This window comes from Girardinichthys multiradiatus, chromosome 18, assembly GCF_021462225.1.
Source record: "Girardinichthys multiradiatus isolate DD_20200921_A chromosome 18, DD_fGirMul_XY1, whole genome shotgun sequence".
Lineage (NCBI taxonomy): Eukaryota > Metazoa > Chordata > Actinopteri > Cyprinodontiformes > Goodeidae > Girardinichthys > Girardinichthys multiradiatus.
In genome coordinates, this window is record NC_061810.1 from 23,666,393 (window position 1) to 23,687,251 (window position 20,859).

Consider the following 20,859-nt stretch of genomic DNA (forward strand, 5'->3'; position numbering starts at 1 on the left):
TGAATGTTAAATTTTCATCATTACATTATGGAAAATAATGAACTTTATCACAATATGCTAATATTTTGAGAATGACCTGTATATGCTTCTGTCTTCTTACTGACTAGTGTGATCAAATCTTTCTGTTGTTTGCCCTCCTTACATTTTCAAAGTTGGGAAATCACAAAGATGGCAATCTCCTGAATGTTTTGCAGCTGTTTTCCTCACTCTGTCTGCTTTATTTCTCTACCAAACTGAAAAGATGTTTTGGCAAAACACATGATGATGCAAACATGGCCATCAAAAAATAAGCAATAAGTGTGTACTTTTGAGTCAGGTTGCTACCCATCAGCAGATGGGTAGCCCTCACTCTGTGAAGCAACTTCTCCTCCCCCCGATGGCAGTGTCGACAGCTATTCTCACAGGCATGCCTGGAAAGAGCATCTGCATTGACATGTAGGCGACCAGCACGATACCTGCAGCACTTCAATCCACCTTGCAAGCTGCCCCTCAGGCTACTTGAAATACAGCAGCCAGGTCAGTGAGGCGTGGTTGGTGCGCAGGGTCAACCTCTGTCCATAAACGTAAGGGCAGAAATGGCGGAGCGCCAGAGCCACAGCCAGCAACTCTTTGCGTGTAACACAGTGGTTGCGTTTGGGTCGGCTGAGCACATGACTGTAGTACGCCTCCTCCTGCACACCATGTTCACCTTCCTGCGAGAGCACTGCTCCTACACCCACTTTGCTAGCGTCTGTATCAATGATGAATGGTTGGCAGGGGTCTGAGTAGACAAGCACTGGTGCCTCCGGAAGTGCTGTAGGGAGCTGTGTAAATGGAGCGGTGCATGTGTCAGTCTACTGGAACACATGGCCTTTTTGAGTGAGCTGGTGGAGGGGACTGGCAATGATGGCAAAACCCTTGATGAACCTGTGGTAGTAAAAGGCCAAACCAAGGAAACTGCGCAGCTCACTGATGTTTCTGGGTGTCAGCCACTCACAGACAGCCGCCACCTTCTCAGGATCTGTGGCCACACCTCATCTACTGACAACATTCCCAAGGAAGGTAACCTCTGGGCGAAATAAGTGGCATTTATTTGGATTAAACCGGAGCCCAGTCTGTTGTACGGCCTGGAATACAACATGCAGATTCTGGAGTGTCACCTGGAAGAGAACATTATCCAGGTACACCGCACAATGATTTTTTGGAATGCCCACCAGCACCATCTCCACCATTTCTCCGTCCAAAGGTGGCCGGGGGATTACACAGCCCAAATGACATCACTTTAAAATGCCACAGTCCTTGGCCAATGGTGAATGGAGTCTTAGGCCGTTCCCCCTCAGCCAGCTCCACCTGACAATAGCTGCTGCTGAGGTCCAATGAGCTGAACCAGGACAACCCAGTGATGTAATCCAATGCATCATCGATCCTGGGCAGGGGGTAGGAATCATTCAGTCACCTATAGTCCACACAAAACCGCCACCAAACATATTTATTCTTCACCAGTACTGCAGGGGCAGCCCATGGGCTATTTGAAAGTTACATGACCCTGGCCTGCAACATTTCCTCCACCTTCTGGTGTGCGGCTTCATATTTTCCGAGGGGTAGGTGACGGGCTTGGTGACCGGATGGTGCATGCATATCCTGTGTCAGTGTCATGAAGAACCAAGTTGGTGTGCCTCAAGGGTCCTCGTCTCTTGAGGCTGACTCATCGGTAAATTCCATTAGGAGTCTTTTTAGCTGTTGTTATGGCTCCTCATCCAAGCCCTGGCTGCTCCTCTCCAATAGCTTCTCCAAAGCTTGCTGAGTTTGGATGTTAGGGAGATCAGCAGGTTTTCAGCAGGTGGCAACTCTCCTCATTGCCACCCTGCTCTAGTTGAACTGTTCTGTGGGTGGCAGACTATGCGGAGCCGGGGCTGGGCAGAAACGTGCAATATGCCCTGGCTGACCACACCTGTAGCATTCCTCTGCTACATGGCCTCGTCTTCGTCAACGTGACGGTGCAGAAATGGTAGCTTGGTGTGCTGCTTCCTCATCGCTGTTCTCGTAGCTAGCCTGCCTCATCTGGTAATTGCCATTGTATCTATGTCCTTCTAGGCACAGCACATGCTCAACCTGCTCCGCTTTAGTCAGGGCTGTAGTTATCGTGCTGGAGGCCAACAGGCGTACATGTTCACGGAGGCGCTCTGGCTGGAGCCCCCGGATGAAAACTTGAACAGCTAGCTCCTCTTGGATCGCAGATCAGCAGCATAAGCACCCAATCTCTCACTCATCCTTCTGCAACGCTTGGCTAATCTGTCTCTGGCATCATCAGCAAAAACTTGGCGGCCAAATAGTTGCTGGAGCGTTTGCCAGTTATCTAACCAGCCATTGAGTTGTGCTGCGAGTCTGACGTAAATTAGGAAAGGGCTGGTTCCCCCCTGTCATAATGTTGCAGCTTAAGCGCTGCGGCAAGGTTTGTGTGGGGTCGGTGACGTGACCGGATGCAGAATCTGCAGACCTGGCAGTGGAAAGGCGGTCCTCTTTTGGATCTAGCAATGTAGCATCTAGCTGGCAGGTAACAAGATCACACTTAAACCAGGTTCCAGTCATATGATTCATTGTTTTTGTTCTGATACACCCACACCAGGAAATGCTTTCCCGTTATATCCAACTGGTACAACATTCTTTCCCATGGTGTCAACTTTAGCAGTTATCAACTGCAAAATCTAAAACAATGTTAGCTCAGCATGAACATGGCTACTAACATGAGCAACCAATTCTTTTAACACATCACTAAGAAGACGAGTCCATGTGTTTTGCTTGGCTCAACACTACCCAGAAACCTTTGGGGCTTATCCAGCCTCAAAAGACGTTATTATATATGTATGTACAGTCATATTCAATGAATTAGAATATTATTGAAAAGTAACTGAATTGTCTAAGTGAAACACATGTAGAATAATTCCACACAGACTGATGTTCTCAAGGCTTTATTCCTGCTAGTTATGATCATTTTCTGCTTGCAGCCAATAAAGGCATGAAATTTAAGATTAGAATGTTACATCAGACTAATAAAAATAAATATTTTTAACACAGAAACATGAGCTTAATGAAGAATATGTATAACACCTGTATAGTGGTTGTTATTTTCAAAGGGTGCTATTAATCTAACAAAAGAGCGTCGTCTCAATCCATATTCTAATTTATTAAATATGACTGTATATAGGTGTTCCAATCATGGCCATGGCCACAGGTGTATAAAATCAAGCAGCTAGGCATGCAGACTGTTTGTATAAACATTTGTAAAAGAATGGGTAGCTCTCGGGACCTCAGTGAATTCTAGTGTGGTACTCTTATAGGATGCCTCCTATTCAGCCAGTCCAGTCATGACATTTTCTTGCTCCTTACTATTCCACTGTCAACTGTCAGTAGTATTATTAGATAGTGGAAGCGATTGGGAACTGCAGTAACTTGAATGGTACCATGAAGTGGTAAGTCACAATCTGATGGAGCAGGGGTAGTGGATCCTGATGTGCCTAGAGCACAGAGGTTGCTAACTTTCTGTAGAGTCAATTGCTACAGACCTCTAAACTTCATATGGCCTTCAGATTAGCTCAAGAACATTGTGTAACTGTAGGATCTCAGCTCCTCTCCTCCTGGTTGGTTCTGGCAGCTCGTTATCAGCAGCTGCAACTCATCTCCTGATGAGCTCATGGGGCTTCTTAAGGCAGCTGCTGGTACAGGCCTTTGCTGGAACATAACCTCTGTTATATGGACTGCCTGTCTGCCTACCTGCCCGGCTACCTACCTACCTGCCTGTCTACCTGTCGACCTGTCTATCTGCCTACCTGCCTGCCTGCACCTGGTAATATTCCCTCCTAAGGACTGCACTGTAAATATACTCACCATCAGCACTCTCTCTTTGGATTCCTGGATTCCGGCCTCCTCCCCTGGTTCCTGGACTACTCCAACTTAGATTCCTAGGCAAACCTACCCTAGAAATAAACCTCACTTACTGTCTATATCCTGTGTGTTGAGTCTGTTTTCATCCTCTGGTTTGTTCTATTTTGACTACCTAAGTGATTCATGATAGTATGTTCCAGCCATCTAACATGTCAAAGAACAATTCAGATGATGAACAGACTTCCATTAAAGAATGCTTACAATCTAATGAAACCATGCTCCAACAGCTACTGCAACAACAAAGGACTACAGACTCCCATCTCACAGAACTTGGTGGTATGGTTCATGCTCTAAGTGAAATACTAACCAAACTCTCACCTGCTTCTCCAACTCCTCCAGTTCAAATAGAGAATTCTCAATCGTCCACAACCCTCTCTTCTGGGATCTGTGAGCCTGACTTCCGTCCGTCTGAACTTTTTGATGGTAATCCTAATAACTTTGGTGGCTTTTCTCTGCAGTGTGAGTTAGCATTCAGTCGTTCCCCCTCTCTTTTCCCTACTGCTGCCTCCAAGATTACCTATATTGTAACCTCGCTAAGGGAACCTGCTCTGCGCTGGGCGCACGCTTATTTGGCATCTAACCCTGTTGAGTCTCTTAGTTATGCTACTTTTTTCAGTCACTTTAAGAAGGTCTTCGACCAACCACTCCAGCAGGAGGCAGCGGCTAAGAGAATACTCACCCTCAAACAGAGAAGGAGAGCGTTGGCGGAGTTTGCCATCGACTTCCGGGTGGCAGCGCAGGAGGTGGGTTGGGATGAAGCGGCACTCAAGGGTATTTTTGTTAACTCCCTTGCAGATCAAATAAAGGACCAGTTGGTTTTGAGAGATGAACCCGAAAGACTGGATGAATTAATCAACCTATCGATCCGCATTGACAACCGTCTGAGGGAGAGACGAACAGAAAAGGACTTCAATTCCCAGTGGCATCACTCTCTGGCACCTCAAACCACTTTCCTCGACGCACCCACTTCTGTTCAAGCTACAGAGGGGTCTACTGAACCGGAGCTGATGCAGATTGGCCACACTCGACTCTCCCCAGAGGAACGACAACGGCGCTTTGAGGCTGGTCTTTGTTTATATTGTGGACAAAGAGGACATTTCATTGCAAGATGCCCTAAGAAGGGAAAAGAGAGAGCTCATCAATAAAACAGGGGACGTTGATGAGCATATCCCATTCTTCCCCTGTCTCCCGTCTGTGTTTTCCGGCCACTATTATTGTCGGCCAAGAGAAGTTTCCTGTTGACGCTTTTATTGATTCTGGTGCTGAACAGAATCTTATTTCCTCAGACCTGGTTAATAAACTTCAAATACCCTCTCAGCCTCTCAACCACTCCATTTCTGTCACTGGCATCACTGGTCAAACCATGTCTCAAGTGAGATTTAAAGTTCCTCAGCTTCACATCATCACCTCTGGTAATCATCATGAAAAGGGTGAGTTCTTTATTATCTCTTCCATCTCTCCACAATTAGTTTTGGGGTTTCCTTGGTTGCAGAAACATAATCCCACTATTAATTGGGTGGAGGGCAGAGTAGAGAGATGGAGTAATTTCTGTCTCCAGAATTGTTTAAGAACTTCCATCTCTCACTCTACTAAACAACTCAAACCTCCTGAGCCTGTTGATTTATCCAAAGTTCCACCTGAATACCATAATCTCGCAACTGTGTTTAGTAAACAAGGGGCTCTTTCTCTACCTCCGCATCGCCCCTATGACTGCCCTATTGATCTCCTCCCAGGCGCTCCACTACCATCCAGCAGACTCTATAATCTCTCCGGACCCGAGAAAGAGGTCATGAAAGAATACATTGAGGATTCTTTAGCTTCTGGGATCATTCGTCCGTCCACCTCCCCTGTTGGCGCCGGATTTTTCTTCGTGGGTAAGAAGGACGGCACATTAAGACCTTGCATTGATTATAGAGGGTTGAACCAAATTACTATTAAAAATAAATACCCACTACCACTTATTGACTCAGTACATGAACAATTACATTCTGCCAAGATCTTCACTAAACTCGACCTGCGCAATGCTTACCATTTGGTCCGGATCCGTGAGGGTGATGAGTGGAAAACAGCTTTCAAAACCCCCCTAGGACATTTTGAGTATCTGGTCATGCCTTTCGGTATGACTAATGCACCCACTGTTTTTCAGGCTCTCATTAATGATGTTCTTCGCGATTTCCTCAACCTCTTTGTTTTTGTTTATCTGGATGACATTTTGATTTTTTCCCAGGACATAGAACAACATCACCAACACATCAGAACAGTTCTCCAAAGGCTTTTTGAAAATCAACTCTTTGTTAAAGCCGAAAAATGCGAGTTCAGCGTCACATCCGTGTCTTTTTTGGGTTTCATTTTTGAAGCAGGCAAATACAGAACTGATCCCGAGAAGACCAAGGCAGTGGCAGAGTGGCCTACTCCAACTGATCGCAGGCAACTTCAAAGGTTTCTGGGATTTGCACATTTCTATAGGAGGTTTATAAGGAACTACAGTCAGGTCACTGCACCCCTCACTCAACTCACCTCCTCTCTGAGAACATTCCATTGGACCCCTGAGGCGGAAAGGGCATTTGGTGAGTTAAAGACTCTATTTTTTTCGGCGCCCATATTGACCCATCCTGATCCATATAAACAATTTATTGTAGAGGTTGATGCTTCTGACATTGGAGTAGGGGCCATTTTATCTCAATGGTCCTCTGTGGATGATAAAGTACATCCATGCGCCTATTTTTCTCATCGCTTGTCTCCAGCAGAGCAAAATTATGATGTGGGCAACCGTGAACTTTTAGCCATTAAGTTGGCGCTTGAGGAATGGCGGCATTGGTTAGAGGGTACTGAAATCCCTTTTCTCATTTGGACTGATCACAAGAACCTCTCCTACATTCAAAATGCCAAGAGACTTAACCCCAGACAAGCCCGTTGGTCTCTGTTTTTTGCTTGTTTTCATTTTTCTATCTCCTACAGACCCGGTTCCAAGAACACTAAGCCTGACGCTCTCTCTCGCCAATTCTCTCATTCTGACCAACCTAAGACTGAAGCCTCCATCCTCCCAGACTCTTGTATTGTGGGCGCCCTCACCTGGGCCATTGAGAAGGACATCAGGGAGGCACAGAGGTCCGAACCTGACCCAGGTACTGGCCCAGTGGGCAAGTTGTTTGTTCCCAACTCTGTCGTCAATAAAGTTCTGGATTGGGTGCACAACAATAAGCTGACTTGTCATCCTGGGATGACTCGCATGACCACATTTACCAAGAGGTATTTCTGGTGGCCGACTATGAATCTCAACATTAAAGACTTTGTTGCAGCTTGTCCCTCATATGCTCAAAACAAGAACACTAATCAACCCCCTGCTGGTCTTCTTCAACCTCTGCCCACCCCTAGCCGCCCCTGGTCCCACATGTCCATTGATTTCATTACTGGTCTCCCGCCATCTGACGGTAACACAGTCATCCTTACTGTTGTTGACAGATTTTCTAAAGCAGCCCATTTTGTTCCATTATCCAAGCTCCCGTCTGCATTTGAGACTGCCCAACTCCTGGTTCTCCACGTTTTCCGCATCCATGGCATTCGTATGGATATTGTTTCTGACCGAGGCCTGCAGTTCATCTCGCAAGTCTGGAAGGAGTTCTGCAAGGCTCTAGGGGCCTCCGTAGGTTTTTCATCTGGATACCACCCCAATCTAATGGACAGACAGAAAGATGCAACCAGGAACTCGAAGTAGCCTTAAGGTGCGTAATAAATGACAACCCCTCTTCTTGGTGCAAACATCTCACATGGATTGAATATGCTCATAACACACATACTTCCTCTGCTACTGGTTTGTCCCCCTTTGAGGCTTCCCTTGGCTATCTACCACCGCTGTTTCCCAGTATTGAATCTGACATCCAGGTCCCCTCTGTTCAGCATTATGTTTCCAGGTGTCGTAGGATTTGGCGACAGACCAGGAGGACCCTCCTACGCACTTTGGAACAAAATAAGAGGTTCGCCAACCATCGCCGTTCTGCTGCACCTATCTACCGAATCAATCAGAGGGTCTGGTTATCTACCAGGAATATTAAATTAAAGGATACTCCCAGAAAGTTGGCCCCCCGTTACATTGGCCCTTTTCTCATTGAGAGGATCATCAGTCCATCTGCGGTGAGACTCAAACTACCATCTTCCATGCACATTCATCCTACTTTCCATGTTTCTCAGATCAAGCCAGTCTCTGAAAGCCCCCTGAGTCCACCTACCAAGCCCCCTCCCCACGCTCGACTCATTGATGACCACCCTGCATATACGGTCAATCGTATCCTGGATGTTCGGCGTAGGGGGCGTGGATTTCAATATCTTGTGGATTGGGCAGGATATGGACCCGAAGAGAGAACCTGGGTTCCCCGTTCTCACATCCTTGATCCTGCTCTCATCACGACCTTCTACAAACACCATCCTGAACGAGGCAATCGTTGAGAGGAGGGTACTGTAGGATCTCAGCTCCTCTCCTCCTGGTTGGTTCTGGCAGCTCGTTATCAGCAGCTGCAACTCATTTCCTGATGAGCTCATGGGGCTTCTTAAGGCAGCTGCTGGTACAGTCCTTTGCTGGAACATAACCTCTGTTATGTGGACTGCCTGTCTGCCTACCTGCCCGGCTACCTACCTACCTGCCTGTCTACCTGTCGACCTGCCTATCTGCCTATCTGCCTACCTGCCTGCCTGCACCTGGTAATATTCCCTCCTAAGGACTGCACTGTAAATATACTCACCATCAGCACTCTCTCCTTGGTTTCCTGGATTCCGGCCTCCTCCCCTGGTTCCTGGACTACTCCAACTTAGTTTCCTAGGCAAGCCTACCCTAGAAATAAACCTCCCTTACCGTCTATATCCTGTGTGTTGAGTCTGTTTTCATCCTCTGGTTTGTTCTACTTTGACTACCTAAGTGATTCATGATAGTAACCTGATGGACAAGTCTGGGTTTGGAGGTTGCCAGTAGAATAGGACTTGTCTGACTATTTTGTGCCAGGTGTAAAGTTTGGTGGAGGGAGGATTATTTTGTAGGGTTGATTTTCAGGAGCTAAGCTTGGCCCCTCACTTCCAGTGAAAGGAACTCTGAATGCTTCAGCATACCAAAATATTTTGAACAACTGCATGCTACTAACTTTGTGGGAACAGTATGGAGATAGCATCTTCCTCTTCCAACATGACTCTGCACCAGTGCACAAAGCAAAGTCCGTAAAGGCATAGATGCGAGTTTAGTGTGGATGACCATGACTGGCCTGCAGAGTCCTGCCCTCACCTCGCGAATACTTTTGGCAATATAGTACGTATATATTTAAATATGGTTGGACTTTACTCAAAATGCATAAAAATTGTCACATGAAAAAGTGGGCAAACAATTCAGAGAGAATCAATTGTCTCAGTAGGGCTGTTTTAGAGCGGGGCTGCCTTTGTGTCTAAGTTCAGAATTAGAACATTGTCTAAATTCCTGTCTGGACACATTTAGCACTAAACTTTCAGCATTTAAAACAAAATTGTTTTATGCTTCTATGACCTTCAATACCTTTGTGGTAGCACTAACAAAACTCAGCTTTAATTATTCTTTTTTTGCCATGCAACATTCACACTTGTAGAAAGACTAAAATAACAAAGTGTAATACTAAATACGAATCATTTTCTAGAATAACAGAATTAAAACTCCGTTTATTTTCTATTGTTACTTAAGCTGGTTTAGGGTCACAGGGCAGAGGAGTACTGTCTATATTCAGTGGTCAAAGTGTTGAAGGTAGACCATGATCCGCAATGTATCAAAGGGCCTGGGGCCTAAGAGTATAATTTTAAAGTTTTATATTTTTGACCTGAATTAAAAAACACACTCATCAATTTTGTTGAATGTTTTCAAGAACTGCTTTATCTCTTCTGGAGAATAGTTGCTGTTTGTGGTTTATATTGCATTTTAAACCAGTAATACGGCAACCTGACTTAAATAATGTTTTAGATATCTTTTTTAATTTTTCTGTGAGGAAATTGCTCATTTTCTTTTAGTGAAATAAATCACAAACTTCAGCAATGTGTGATATTTTGCTGTTTAAGAGCAGGATTCAGGCACAGGAAGATAAACAATTTAAAGTCATTATTCTCCATTGTTCATTTCCCTTTTTTATGCGGAAGAAAGCTTGGAAAATGACACCAATTCCGAACTCTTCACTGTATTCATAAAAAAAAAGTTTATTGGGGTTTCATATGATCAATGTAATTTTTCAGAACTGATTGTAGTTTTTTAGGCCAGAATAGTTTTTCATTTTAATTGTTTATTATTACCTTTTTCAGCTACAACTTTAGATACCGATTGTTGAAGACCTGTGTTCTGCAGCACAATTACATGCAGATGCTAGTTAGACCTTGCTGACTCATTTATATTCCGGATGTGTCCCTCTCAGGCCAACATACTGTATAAATTACTGCTGTGTCATTCTGGTTTGCCCTCTTCTTCCTCTATCTCCTTTAACCTTCCCTCGTCCATTTCTTTCCTCATCTGCAATACCAGTTCATGTTTGTCCTTCCTTTTTACTTTATTCACTTCACATTCCCTTCCACCTATCTGTGTTATATGTAATCTCAAAATTAATTACACAATAATGTGACTGATATGACCTTCCTGGCCTTTCTCTACTTCTTTGCAGAAAGCAGAAATTGCTGTGGCCCCACTGACCATAACATTGGTGCGAGAAGAAGTGATTGATTTCTCTAAACCCTTCATGTCTCTTGGAATCTCCATCATGATCAAAAAGCCTCAGAAGTCTAAACCAGGTGTCTTCTCCTTCCTGGACCCACTGGCCTATGAGATCTGGATGTGTATAGTGTTTGCTTACATTGGAGTCAGCGTTGTCCTGTTTTTGGTAAGTAATTCATAGAAACTGAGCATCAGCTATTGAGCTGAATTGAAAAACTTTGCATATGGTTATTAAAGGCTTTGGTCCACAGATGAAAGTCAGAGTCAGTTTCACATTAAAATTGTTTATAATTCAGTTTCATTTCTAGACAGAAATCAAATTGAACGTTTTTAACTCAAAATATCCAATATACTCATCACTTCACTACACTTCATTAAAATTTGCAAAGGTTTACCTAAAAAGAACGATAAGGATCAGAATTTACTGTAAACATCATAGGAGCATGGGTCCATGATCCACCCTGCCTTGCATAAACAGTTCAGGCAGGTGAAAGTGATCGGGGTCTAGATATTTTCTTGACACACCTTTGGCTTTTAAGACCATGTAAGCATTGCTTACACAACCCAGCCTACAACTGTACTGTTGCTGTACAAATCTCCTGATGGCTACTTCCAGTCAGAAATGCACAATCTCACAAAGCTAAAACCATCTCAGACTAGTTTCTTTAAAATGGCAACATATTCACTGTACTCCAGTGACCTCAACAATCTCACAATTTCACGATCTCGTGTTAAAACAAGAGTTGTGGACGTGTTGTTGACATATCTGTGTAGCAAGTCTATTATCAAGTCAATATTGACCAAAATCTCAGAGGAATGTTTCTGACACCTTGATGAATTTATCCTTAAATCCTGAGATTTAGGGAAGTTCTGAAGGCAAAAGTGGTCCAAGTCAATCCCAACACAGTGTAATATTAAGGTGGCCAATGAGTGTTTTTCAAGTACAGTCATATTTAATAAAGTAGAATATGCCTTCTGATGAAGCTCATTTGTGAGTTTGAAAATACCTTTCAAAAATAACCTTTAAGCAGGTAATAAACATAAGCTACGTTAACACTGCAGGTCTTGATGTTGAATTCCGATTATTTGATGAAATCCAAATTTTCTTTTGAGTGGTGTTTCAGTCCACTATTACTGTTACAGTATCAGACTTCAATCTGAATGGTTGTCATTAGCTGTAAGCAGATAATTGTCATTATTAACCCAAAATAAAGACTTGAAAAGATAAATCTGTGTGTAATTAATCTATATTAACTGGTTCATTTAGTGAAAACTATCATCTATATCTGTCATTGAACAAATGCAGATAGAGGATTAGTTTAGCAGTTTTCTGATGTTGACACCAGGGTTTCTGCACGTTCAAGAAAACTTTTTTATTGTTATGTTATTGAACAGGATATTGGCAAACAGAACCTTTTTCTCTTCAGATACTTCATTCTCTTTGAAAAAGGCCATTAACACCTCGATACGTTTGGCTAATCATACTTTTTTTTAAAACTGTGTTAGCACATGCAGCATAATATATTAATATTGATTTGTATCATTTAACCTGTAGACAAGTGAATCAGCTAGTTAACGTGAAAAAATATGTGTGGACAAGAAAAATGTCAAGTGTATTTATCATTCTGTTGAATCTGTAACCTTTGCTTTATCTTTCCTAATGATCCTAGAAATTACCTGACCCTTTTTTTGCCTTTCCAGGTAAGTCGCTTCAGTCCATATGAGTGGCATGCAGAGGAACCAGAGGAGGGTGCCACAGAGCCGGGCCCCACTGACCAGCCTCCCAATGAGTTTGGGATCTTCAACTCTCTATGGTTTTCTTTGGGAGCCTTCATGCAACAGGGCTGTGACATCTCACCAAGGTTGGTGTGCTTGAGACAGAAACAGTGCATTTGTGTGCACATCTGCATCGAACTGACAAAACAAAAGTTACAATTTTGAGTCTTACCCTGGATTTGTACCATTTAGAATGTTTATAGAGCTACTACCTGAGCAACATTTTAATAAAAAGACATAGAAAAAGCTTATTTTTCTTCTGTCTAAATGTGGTCAAAATTTTAAGGCGTAAATACATGGGCTAAACAAGTCAGGCTTTCAACAACATTGTTTCGGTTAGATTTAAACAGGATGTAATGGCTTAAAAAGTTACAATTTCTATGTATTTTTGGGACTAAATAAAGACTGGGACTAAATGATAGCGATAAAATAGTTTTACATGTATATCCAGTGTTTGAATAGCACTCTGCTGGTTCAGATTGCTCAGTGTTTTTCACCTTTCTCTGCACTTTCCAAGCTTCAACTGTGCTCATCCGATACGCCAACAAAATGTGTCCTACAGACACCCAAGATTTTATAGACACAAACAAACACGCGAAACCTGCTCCCACATGCAAACAAAAAAAACTAAAAGCGAGAACACCTGCATACATTTCAGCAGTTGTGTTCGTACGGGTTCTGCGTGGAAGAAGATTTTCGCAGTTTGCTAGGTGTGTATGAATTTTTAATACTCCAAGGAAGAAGCAGAGTCCAGCTGTACTTTTAGAATATTTATAAGAATATAGCATTTTATAATTGATAACCTAAGAATGCAGTTTAGTGAAATATTTATGCCGAGCTTCTTCAAGACCTTTAGGGAGCAGATTTAAGGAGAGAAGGAGCAACAGGGAACACTTCACACCATAACAAAACAAAATGCGTCTTCCTTTGTAACCTTATATTTTTTCAATTATCTCCTATGGTGTAAAAGTAAACTACAGCAAAATAATAATGTGTGTAACCAATTGGCCACTATATGTCAAACAAAACTATTACCTATTAAAGATAAAAAAGCTATTAAAAGATACTTTTTGATGAAAAGATGCATCGCTTCACCGCCAGTGCCATAGCTAGGTGGGACATAGATCTCTGAATGTGCCTGACCGAAGTCATGCAATGCAGACGGATCTTTGTATAAGTTGTAGTCAGAACAATTACACTATTGAGGCCATTAAGGTCACATAGGAATGTTAAGGTCACTGAGTCACTGACCCTACTTTCATTTGGTCAATATTTAGTTTATTGTCACTTGATGATCCAACTGTGTCACCTAACAATGCCAGAATGTAAATTGTTTTGGTCACATTTGTCAAGGTGTGAAAATCTGTGAGAACGGCTGAGGAAACAAGTCAAAGCTGCACTGTATGTGTTAGAAAAATAAAACATTATGGGCCAACACCTCCTTTTTTCATGCTTATAGTGAATTGCTTCTTTCCTCTCCTGAACAACTAAATTTTCTTGTCCACAATGTTCTTACTGCTATTTTCTAAACATTGTCTCCTGTCCTTTACATGTAAATTAACTGCCAAGTCTTGACCCAATGAGTTTGCTCTTCCGTGTTGGGTACTCCTTTTGTGAAAATACCACTCCACTAAATATGTGTCTGGATTTTTTATCCTGGGGGTGAACCATGGTTAAATGGTATATTTCGATTGTCAGGTTAATTGAACCAAATGGATGGTAGGGCCAGTGACTAATGTTACCTTAAAGGCAACATTTGTGACCTTAGCTCCCCTTTTTGTGGGTTTGCTCTGACTACAATTTATAAGCCTGATAGTTTCAACTCAAGTTCAAACGACTGAAAAAGCCTTTTGAAGGAGAGGTAAAACATCTTCAAGAAACAGGATAAGAAGCCCAGTTACCTTCTACTTAAGCACTTAAGATTCAGGTGTCAACTTCTTCCTCTAAATTTGCCAGATCTGAGTCTAATTAAGCATCCATGGGATGTGTCGTACAAACTAGTCTGAAGCATGGATGCCTCACCCTTGTTGTAATTATTATTATGATCATATTATTTGATATTTAAATAAATAATAATTCGGTCTGCTAAAAGTTGTCCTATGAATACCAGCCCAATAAGGCGGTGGTATTAGGACAACAGAGAAAAGGGTGAAACGAGCTCTGGCATTACTGCAAACAGCAAACTCTGCACACACATGGAATAAATTCACACAATTTCTTAAAATACAATAATTTATTTACAAAAATTTGTCAATTTAAAGTCAGACAAATTTCAATCAACAAACATTTTGGTATCCTAGAACAATCCAACTTAACTACCAAGCAAAATGAAAGAATAAGGAAGACCCATGAACTCTACATACAATATGAACAAGTGCATCAAATATGGTTAAAAACCATGACCAGTAGAGTAATGACACATTACCATTGTTATTTATGTTTGATCACCAAGGATTAATTAGGTTAAGTTAGTCTTGGAACTAACTTAGGTAATAATTGGTATCACCAATGACACTGCAACATCAGATAAAACATTATTTTAATAAAATAATATTTAAAAGAATGATTTGCTGAACAAAACCAACCTTCAGGCTAACGAATTCTCAATGGTGTTTAATTAGCTGTCTTCATTTAGTGCAATAATATTTAGGAAATATTATCAAGGAAATATTAGAATAATATTTAAAGAAATATTATTTTGAATAAGAATCAGCAACCTTTCTAGATAAATGATTCTTAATGGTGTTTAATTAGCTGTCTTTATTTAGTGCAATAATATTCAAGGAAATATTATTTTGAATAAGAACCAACATCTTTCGCGAGTCACGTGTTACCCCTGCCTTGACTGGTGCTAGCAGTTTCAGCTAACAAAGGTAAGCCTATAGCTTCCTTAAGTCTCATGTGTACTGTAAAATACCATTAATGCAAGGATCAAAATGCATAAGCATTTATGGAGCGTTATGGTCGATCTATGTTTAAAAACCACGCTTCAAATAAAGCTGTCTTAACTTTAAAACACAACACAGAACAAAATACACTGCTCAAAAAAATAAAGGGAACACTCAAATAACACATCCTAGATCTGAATGAATGAAATATTCTCATTGTATACTTTGTTCTGTACAAAGTTGAAAATGCTGACAAGAAAATCACACAAAAATCATCAATGGAAATCAAATTTATTAACCAATGGAGGCCTGGATTTGGAGTCACACAAAATTAAAGTGGAAAATCACACTACAAGCGGATCCAACTTTGATGTAATGTCCTTAAAACAAGTCAAAATGAGGCTCAGTATTGTGTATGACCTCCACGTGCCTGTATGACCTCCCTACAACGCCTGGGCATGCTCCTGATGAGACGGCGGATGGTCTCCTGAGGGATCTCCTCCCAGACCTGGACTAAAGCATCCACCAACTCCTGGACAGTCTGTGGTGCAACGTGACGTTGGTGGATGGAGTGAGACATGATGTCCCAGATGTGCTCAATCGGATTCAGGTCTGGGGAACGGGCGGGCAAGTCCATAGCTTCAATGTCTTCATCTTGCAGGAACTGCTGACACACTCCAGCCACATGAGGTCTAGCATTGTCCTGCATTAGGAGGAACCCAGGGCCAACCGCCCCAGCATATGGTCTCACAAGGGGTCTGAGGATCTCATCTCAGTACCTAATGGCAGTCAGGCTACCTCTGGCGAGCACACGAAGGGCCGTGTGGCCCTCCAAAGAAATGCCACCCCACAAAATTACTGACCCACTGCCAAACCGGTCATGCTGAAGGATGTTGCAGGCAGCAGATCGCTCTCAACGGTGTCTCCAGACTCTGTCACATCTGTCACATGTACTCAGTGTGAACCTGCTTTCATCTGTGAAGAGCAAAGGGCGCCAGTGGCGAATTTTCCAATCCTGGTGTTCTCTGGTATATGCCAAGCGTCCTGCACGGTGTTGGGCTGTGAGCACAACCCCCATTTGAGGACGTCAGGCCCTCATACCATCCTCATGGAGTCGGTTTCTAACCGTTTGTGCAGAGACATGCACATTTGTGGCCTGCTGGAGGTCATTTTGCAGGGCTCTGGCAGTGCTCCTCCTGTTCCTCCTTGCACAAAGGCAGAGGTAGTGGTCCTGCCGCTGGGTTGTTGCCCTCTTACGGCCTCCTCCACATCTCCTGGTGTACTGGCCTGTCTCACTACACTGACAGACACATCAAACCTTCTTGCCACAGCTCACATTGATGTACCATCCTGGATGAGCTGCACTACCTGAGCCACTTGTGTGGGTTGTAGAGTCCATCTCATGCTACCACGAGTGTGAAAGCACCACCAACATTCAAAAGTGACCAAAACATCAGCCAGAAAGCATAGGTACTGAGAAGTGGTCTGTGGTCCCCACCTGCAGAACCACTCCTTTATTGAGTGTCTTGCTAATCGCCAAAGATTTCCCCCTGTTGTCTATTTCATTTGCACAACAGCAGGTGAAATTGATTGTCAATCAGTGTTACTTCCTAAGTGGACAGTTTGATTTCACAGAAGTTTGATTTACTTGGAGTTTTATTGTGTTGTTTAAGTGTTCCCTTTATTTTTTTGAGCAGTGTAATTACCAATAATGAACTGTCTGTTCACAATAGCTGAGCAGGTAGTCTGCAAGCACTTAGATAGTTGAGTTTTCTCAAAACAAACAGAAACAAAACTTCATAAAATATACAGTACATTTATATTATTTCATCCTAAACCAATCTTCTTTCTGCCCAAACACTACCTCTTACACTAACCATTTCTGGAGAAGGAGTTCAGAAGGGCGCTGGTTTTGGGTAGCGAAGTTGTCCCGGTCATTCACGTGTGGGCATTAACAAAGGGACTAGCATTGCAGCTAGTCTCAGTAGCTGTGGCAGGGTCAGCTGTTTAGCCAGCCTGGCCAAATTGTACGACAAAGGCACGTTTGTTATTTGTCTTCAGTGGCCGCGGTGTGACGGGGTAACTCTCGCTTCCTGGATGTGCAGGAAGGCATGTGATGCTGCTGTCCCGTTGTCCTCGTTTAGGCAGGGGAAAACCGCTTCACTTCGAGACAACGTCCCTTGGGAGCTTCTGTATCTTCTGCGAGTCTCAAAGAAAAGTCAAGCCGTGCTTTTCTTATTTCTACCCTTTTATAAATGGATGCTGGGTACTCCAACAGCAGATCATCACTTAACTTTGTTGTTGCCTTTGATTGGCGGGTGTTCAATTGAAGGTTCAAAGTTACTTTGGATCCAAGAATTCTTGGAAGGTAGTAGCCTAATCCTCGCGGGTATAATGGCCTTCGGCTAATGCACGGTCTCTCCATTAGCTGCGGTGCAAACCGTCGGATGGAGAGAACAAAGGGGGGAACGTGCCCTTGGGTCAAAGATTCCAGCTCCTAGGTATAGGTTAGCGTGATGTTGAAAGGTGCAGAGGTTCATACTGGCCTTTGTGTACAGTTCAGAGTCCATGTTCATCCATGTTTCACTCCACGGCTGGGGTCCCAGCACCCCACAACCCCCAGCACTGAAATGATCTGATACTAAAATCTTGGTCCCAGATACCACAGCACACCTTAAAGGGTCTAGTGGAGTCCAAACCTTTACATTTCACTGCTATTTTGGCAACAGCAGGGGTACCAATACACTATAGGACATAACTTTATACCTGACAGGTACATACTCATTGGTCTTCTTGGCTCCTTGTCAAAAGTTAATCATTGTTTTTTAAAGATCCAATGCTCCCTGTCTTGCGACTGCCTGCATTTTGATCCTCAAACAACCACAGTGACGCTATTTTCAGTGTTAACAATTATTCATGTACTTCATTTTTAGCAGTATATTCCCAGATATGCATAGAATCTTTAAAAAAAAATTACCTAAACCCTAACCCTAACCCTTTTTGTTTCGAAAGCTAGTTTATACCAAAAAATACTCCGTCATTCTCACTGGACCCTCATTAGCATTTCTTTATTGAGTAAGGTACAAAACTTTTCCAGCAGCTGCACAAAGTTTGCTTTCTTCTTCCCCCTCCTTTGCTCTCTCATCCATCTCCTTCACAGTCGTGACACCTGTCGTCTCTCTCCTTTCCCTACTTCACTGAGACTGACAGGCCAATCCGAACCTCAGCACACTATATGGTAGACACCCACGTCTGCTGCAGGCACACACACTCACAAGCACACAAACATGTAAGATGCATGCACAGACAAAATCACACACAGAAGAAAACACCCACTGCTCAGTTTCACAACTTTCCAGCAGACACACACGGCCTTTTGCATAAGCTACAGCTGTCATGGCAATAATTTGATACTTAACATGAAGCAAGCGTTCGTCATATAAATCACCAAGCTATGTCATTTTCAGTACAGCCCAACTCTTGCATAGCCTGGGATTACTGCAGTCTTAAATGCCAGATTACATTTTAACAATGAGAAATCTGTCACACACATGTTTGTCCTTTGCTCCTTCTTTCTTTTTTTTATCTCCTTGACTTTTTAAATGAGGCAGGATGTTTCAATGCAAATTGAAGTCTAAGATGTCTCTCTTAGAGTGACAGCTCATATGATTTATCTTGTGAAGTCAGTGTAGATGTTTAATTTGTAACAAGCCCTAGGAGATAAACCATATTGGTTCCAATGATATCAAAGCTGCATTTAGCAACATGGCTCTGCCCCCAGTATAGTGAAAGCATGTACTGATGGAAGCACGCTGCACTTTTTAAAAATTTGGTTGTGAAACCCTTTTCCTGCATACCTATTAGAACTATTGAGAAGAACACATTTTAAATAGTATATCAATGATTTGAATGACCAAAATACTATATGAGGAGTCTAATGTGAAGGAAATTAAAGCATCATAACAGCATACACCATTGGTGGCTGCATATTCACTCATAGAGGTTGTATTCAGTGCTTTGTGTGACTCATTTCAGTGCCTTGAAAAAACACTACTTAAGATTTTTCATGTTACAACTACATACTTCAGTCTATTTTATTAGGATTTGGACTGGGCCATTCTAACACAGTGGATATGCTTTAAGCTGTTAAAAGCTTCCCATTAACTCTGACCAACCTAAGTGTCCCATCTGAAGAAAGGCTTCCCCACAGCATGATCCTGCCACTACCATATGTGGGGGTGATTTGTTCAGGGTCTTGTGCGATGATACTGTTTCGCCACAGATGGGTCTGCCAAAAATTTATTTTTGGTCCCATATTAGCTTTTTCTACATTGATCTGTCTCCTACATGGCTTATAAACAGGACTTCCTATGGCTTGTTTTAAGAATGACTTTCTTTTTGCTACTCTTCCTTAAAGACCAAATTTGTGGTGTACACCACTTCTTGTTAAGTCAACATATTCTTCCACCTGAGCTGTGGATTTCTGCTTCTCCTTCAGAGTTACCATCGGCTCTGATTAATAGTCTCCTTGCCTGGCTTATCAATTTAGGTGGACAGTCATGTCTTGATAGGTTTAAAGTAGGATAGGTTTCCATAGAAGATGGATTGGGCTGTGTGAGATGTTCAAAGCTTTAAAACCTAAACCTACTTAAAACTTAAAATTCTCTCCTTAATGCCAGTGTAGGTCGGTGACCATGTCTTGGTAGTCTCCTAGTTGTGCCATACTCTTCCTTTCCTCTGACAAGACCAGCTTTTTTTATGACTGGAAGCAAACATCTATCGTTTAATAAATGCCATATTTGAGGGACAATCCCCTGACAGTTGTCTTTTTAGGAGACTCTGCTTTCTGAGCTGTGGATCATCACAACTCGTCCAGAGTTATAGGCCTGCTGTCTGATTCTCTGATTAATGCTCTCCGTGCCTGGCTTAGATGGATAGCCATGTATTGGTAGATTTGCTTTTGTGCCACAACTTTCCATTTTAGGATGATGGATTGAACAGTGCTGTGCAAGATATTCAAATCTTGGGAAATTGTTTTGTACTCTTAACTCTCCTTTAAACCTCTCCACAGCTTTAACGCTGACCTGTCTGGTGTGTTCGTTGGTCTTCGTAATTCTGTTACAAAACCTCTTAGGCCTTCACAGAAAAGTTGTATATATACTGAGAATAAATTTCAATAGATTGCACAGTATTCTATTTAAGGGCGTCAAAGTAAAAGGTATTTAATATAATTGCATGCTATTTTCTTCAGATTTTTATTTGTAAAAAATCTTGAAATGTTCAAGGGGTATGAAGACTTCTTCAGTGCAATCCAACAGTAGAGTCCATCTTATTCACATAAATGTGTGTTTTTCAAGTCTAGTCTATCAGGGGTATAAACAAAAAGGCACCAATACTCAAGCCACAGTTTAAAAGTCATAGTGACAAAAGTCAGAACACTTGGTGTCCTTTTCAAGCCACTGAAGCCTTTTTGAGCGAACAGAAGGAGACTTAGCTCCTCTTTCATTGATTCGAGTGTGACAGCAATTTGCTATGAGAGGCTAAAGCTGTGTTTTGATGGTCTTACCAGAGCTC

At 42.4% G+C, this 20,859-nt stretch overlaps 1 protein-coding gene across 6 annotated transcripts in view; it reads left to right on the forward strand.

The window, feature by feature from the left end:
• Window positions 1–20,859, forward strand: part of gria4a (glutamate receptor, ionotropic, AMPA 4a) — a 214,488-nt gene that overhangs the window by 138,880 nt on the left and 54,749 nt on the right. For all 6 annotated transcript variants that reach the window (XM_047390617.1, XM_047390618.1, XM_047390619.1 and 3 more), the window contains exons 12-13: window positions 10,572–10,787; window positions 12,323–12,483. In XM_047390617.1, the coding sequence (XP_047246573.1) occupies window positions 10,572–10,787; window positions 12,323–12,483 (377 nt within the window). The remainder of the gene's footprint in view (window positions 1–10,571; window positions 10,788–12,322; window positions 12,484–20,859) is intronic.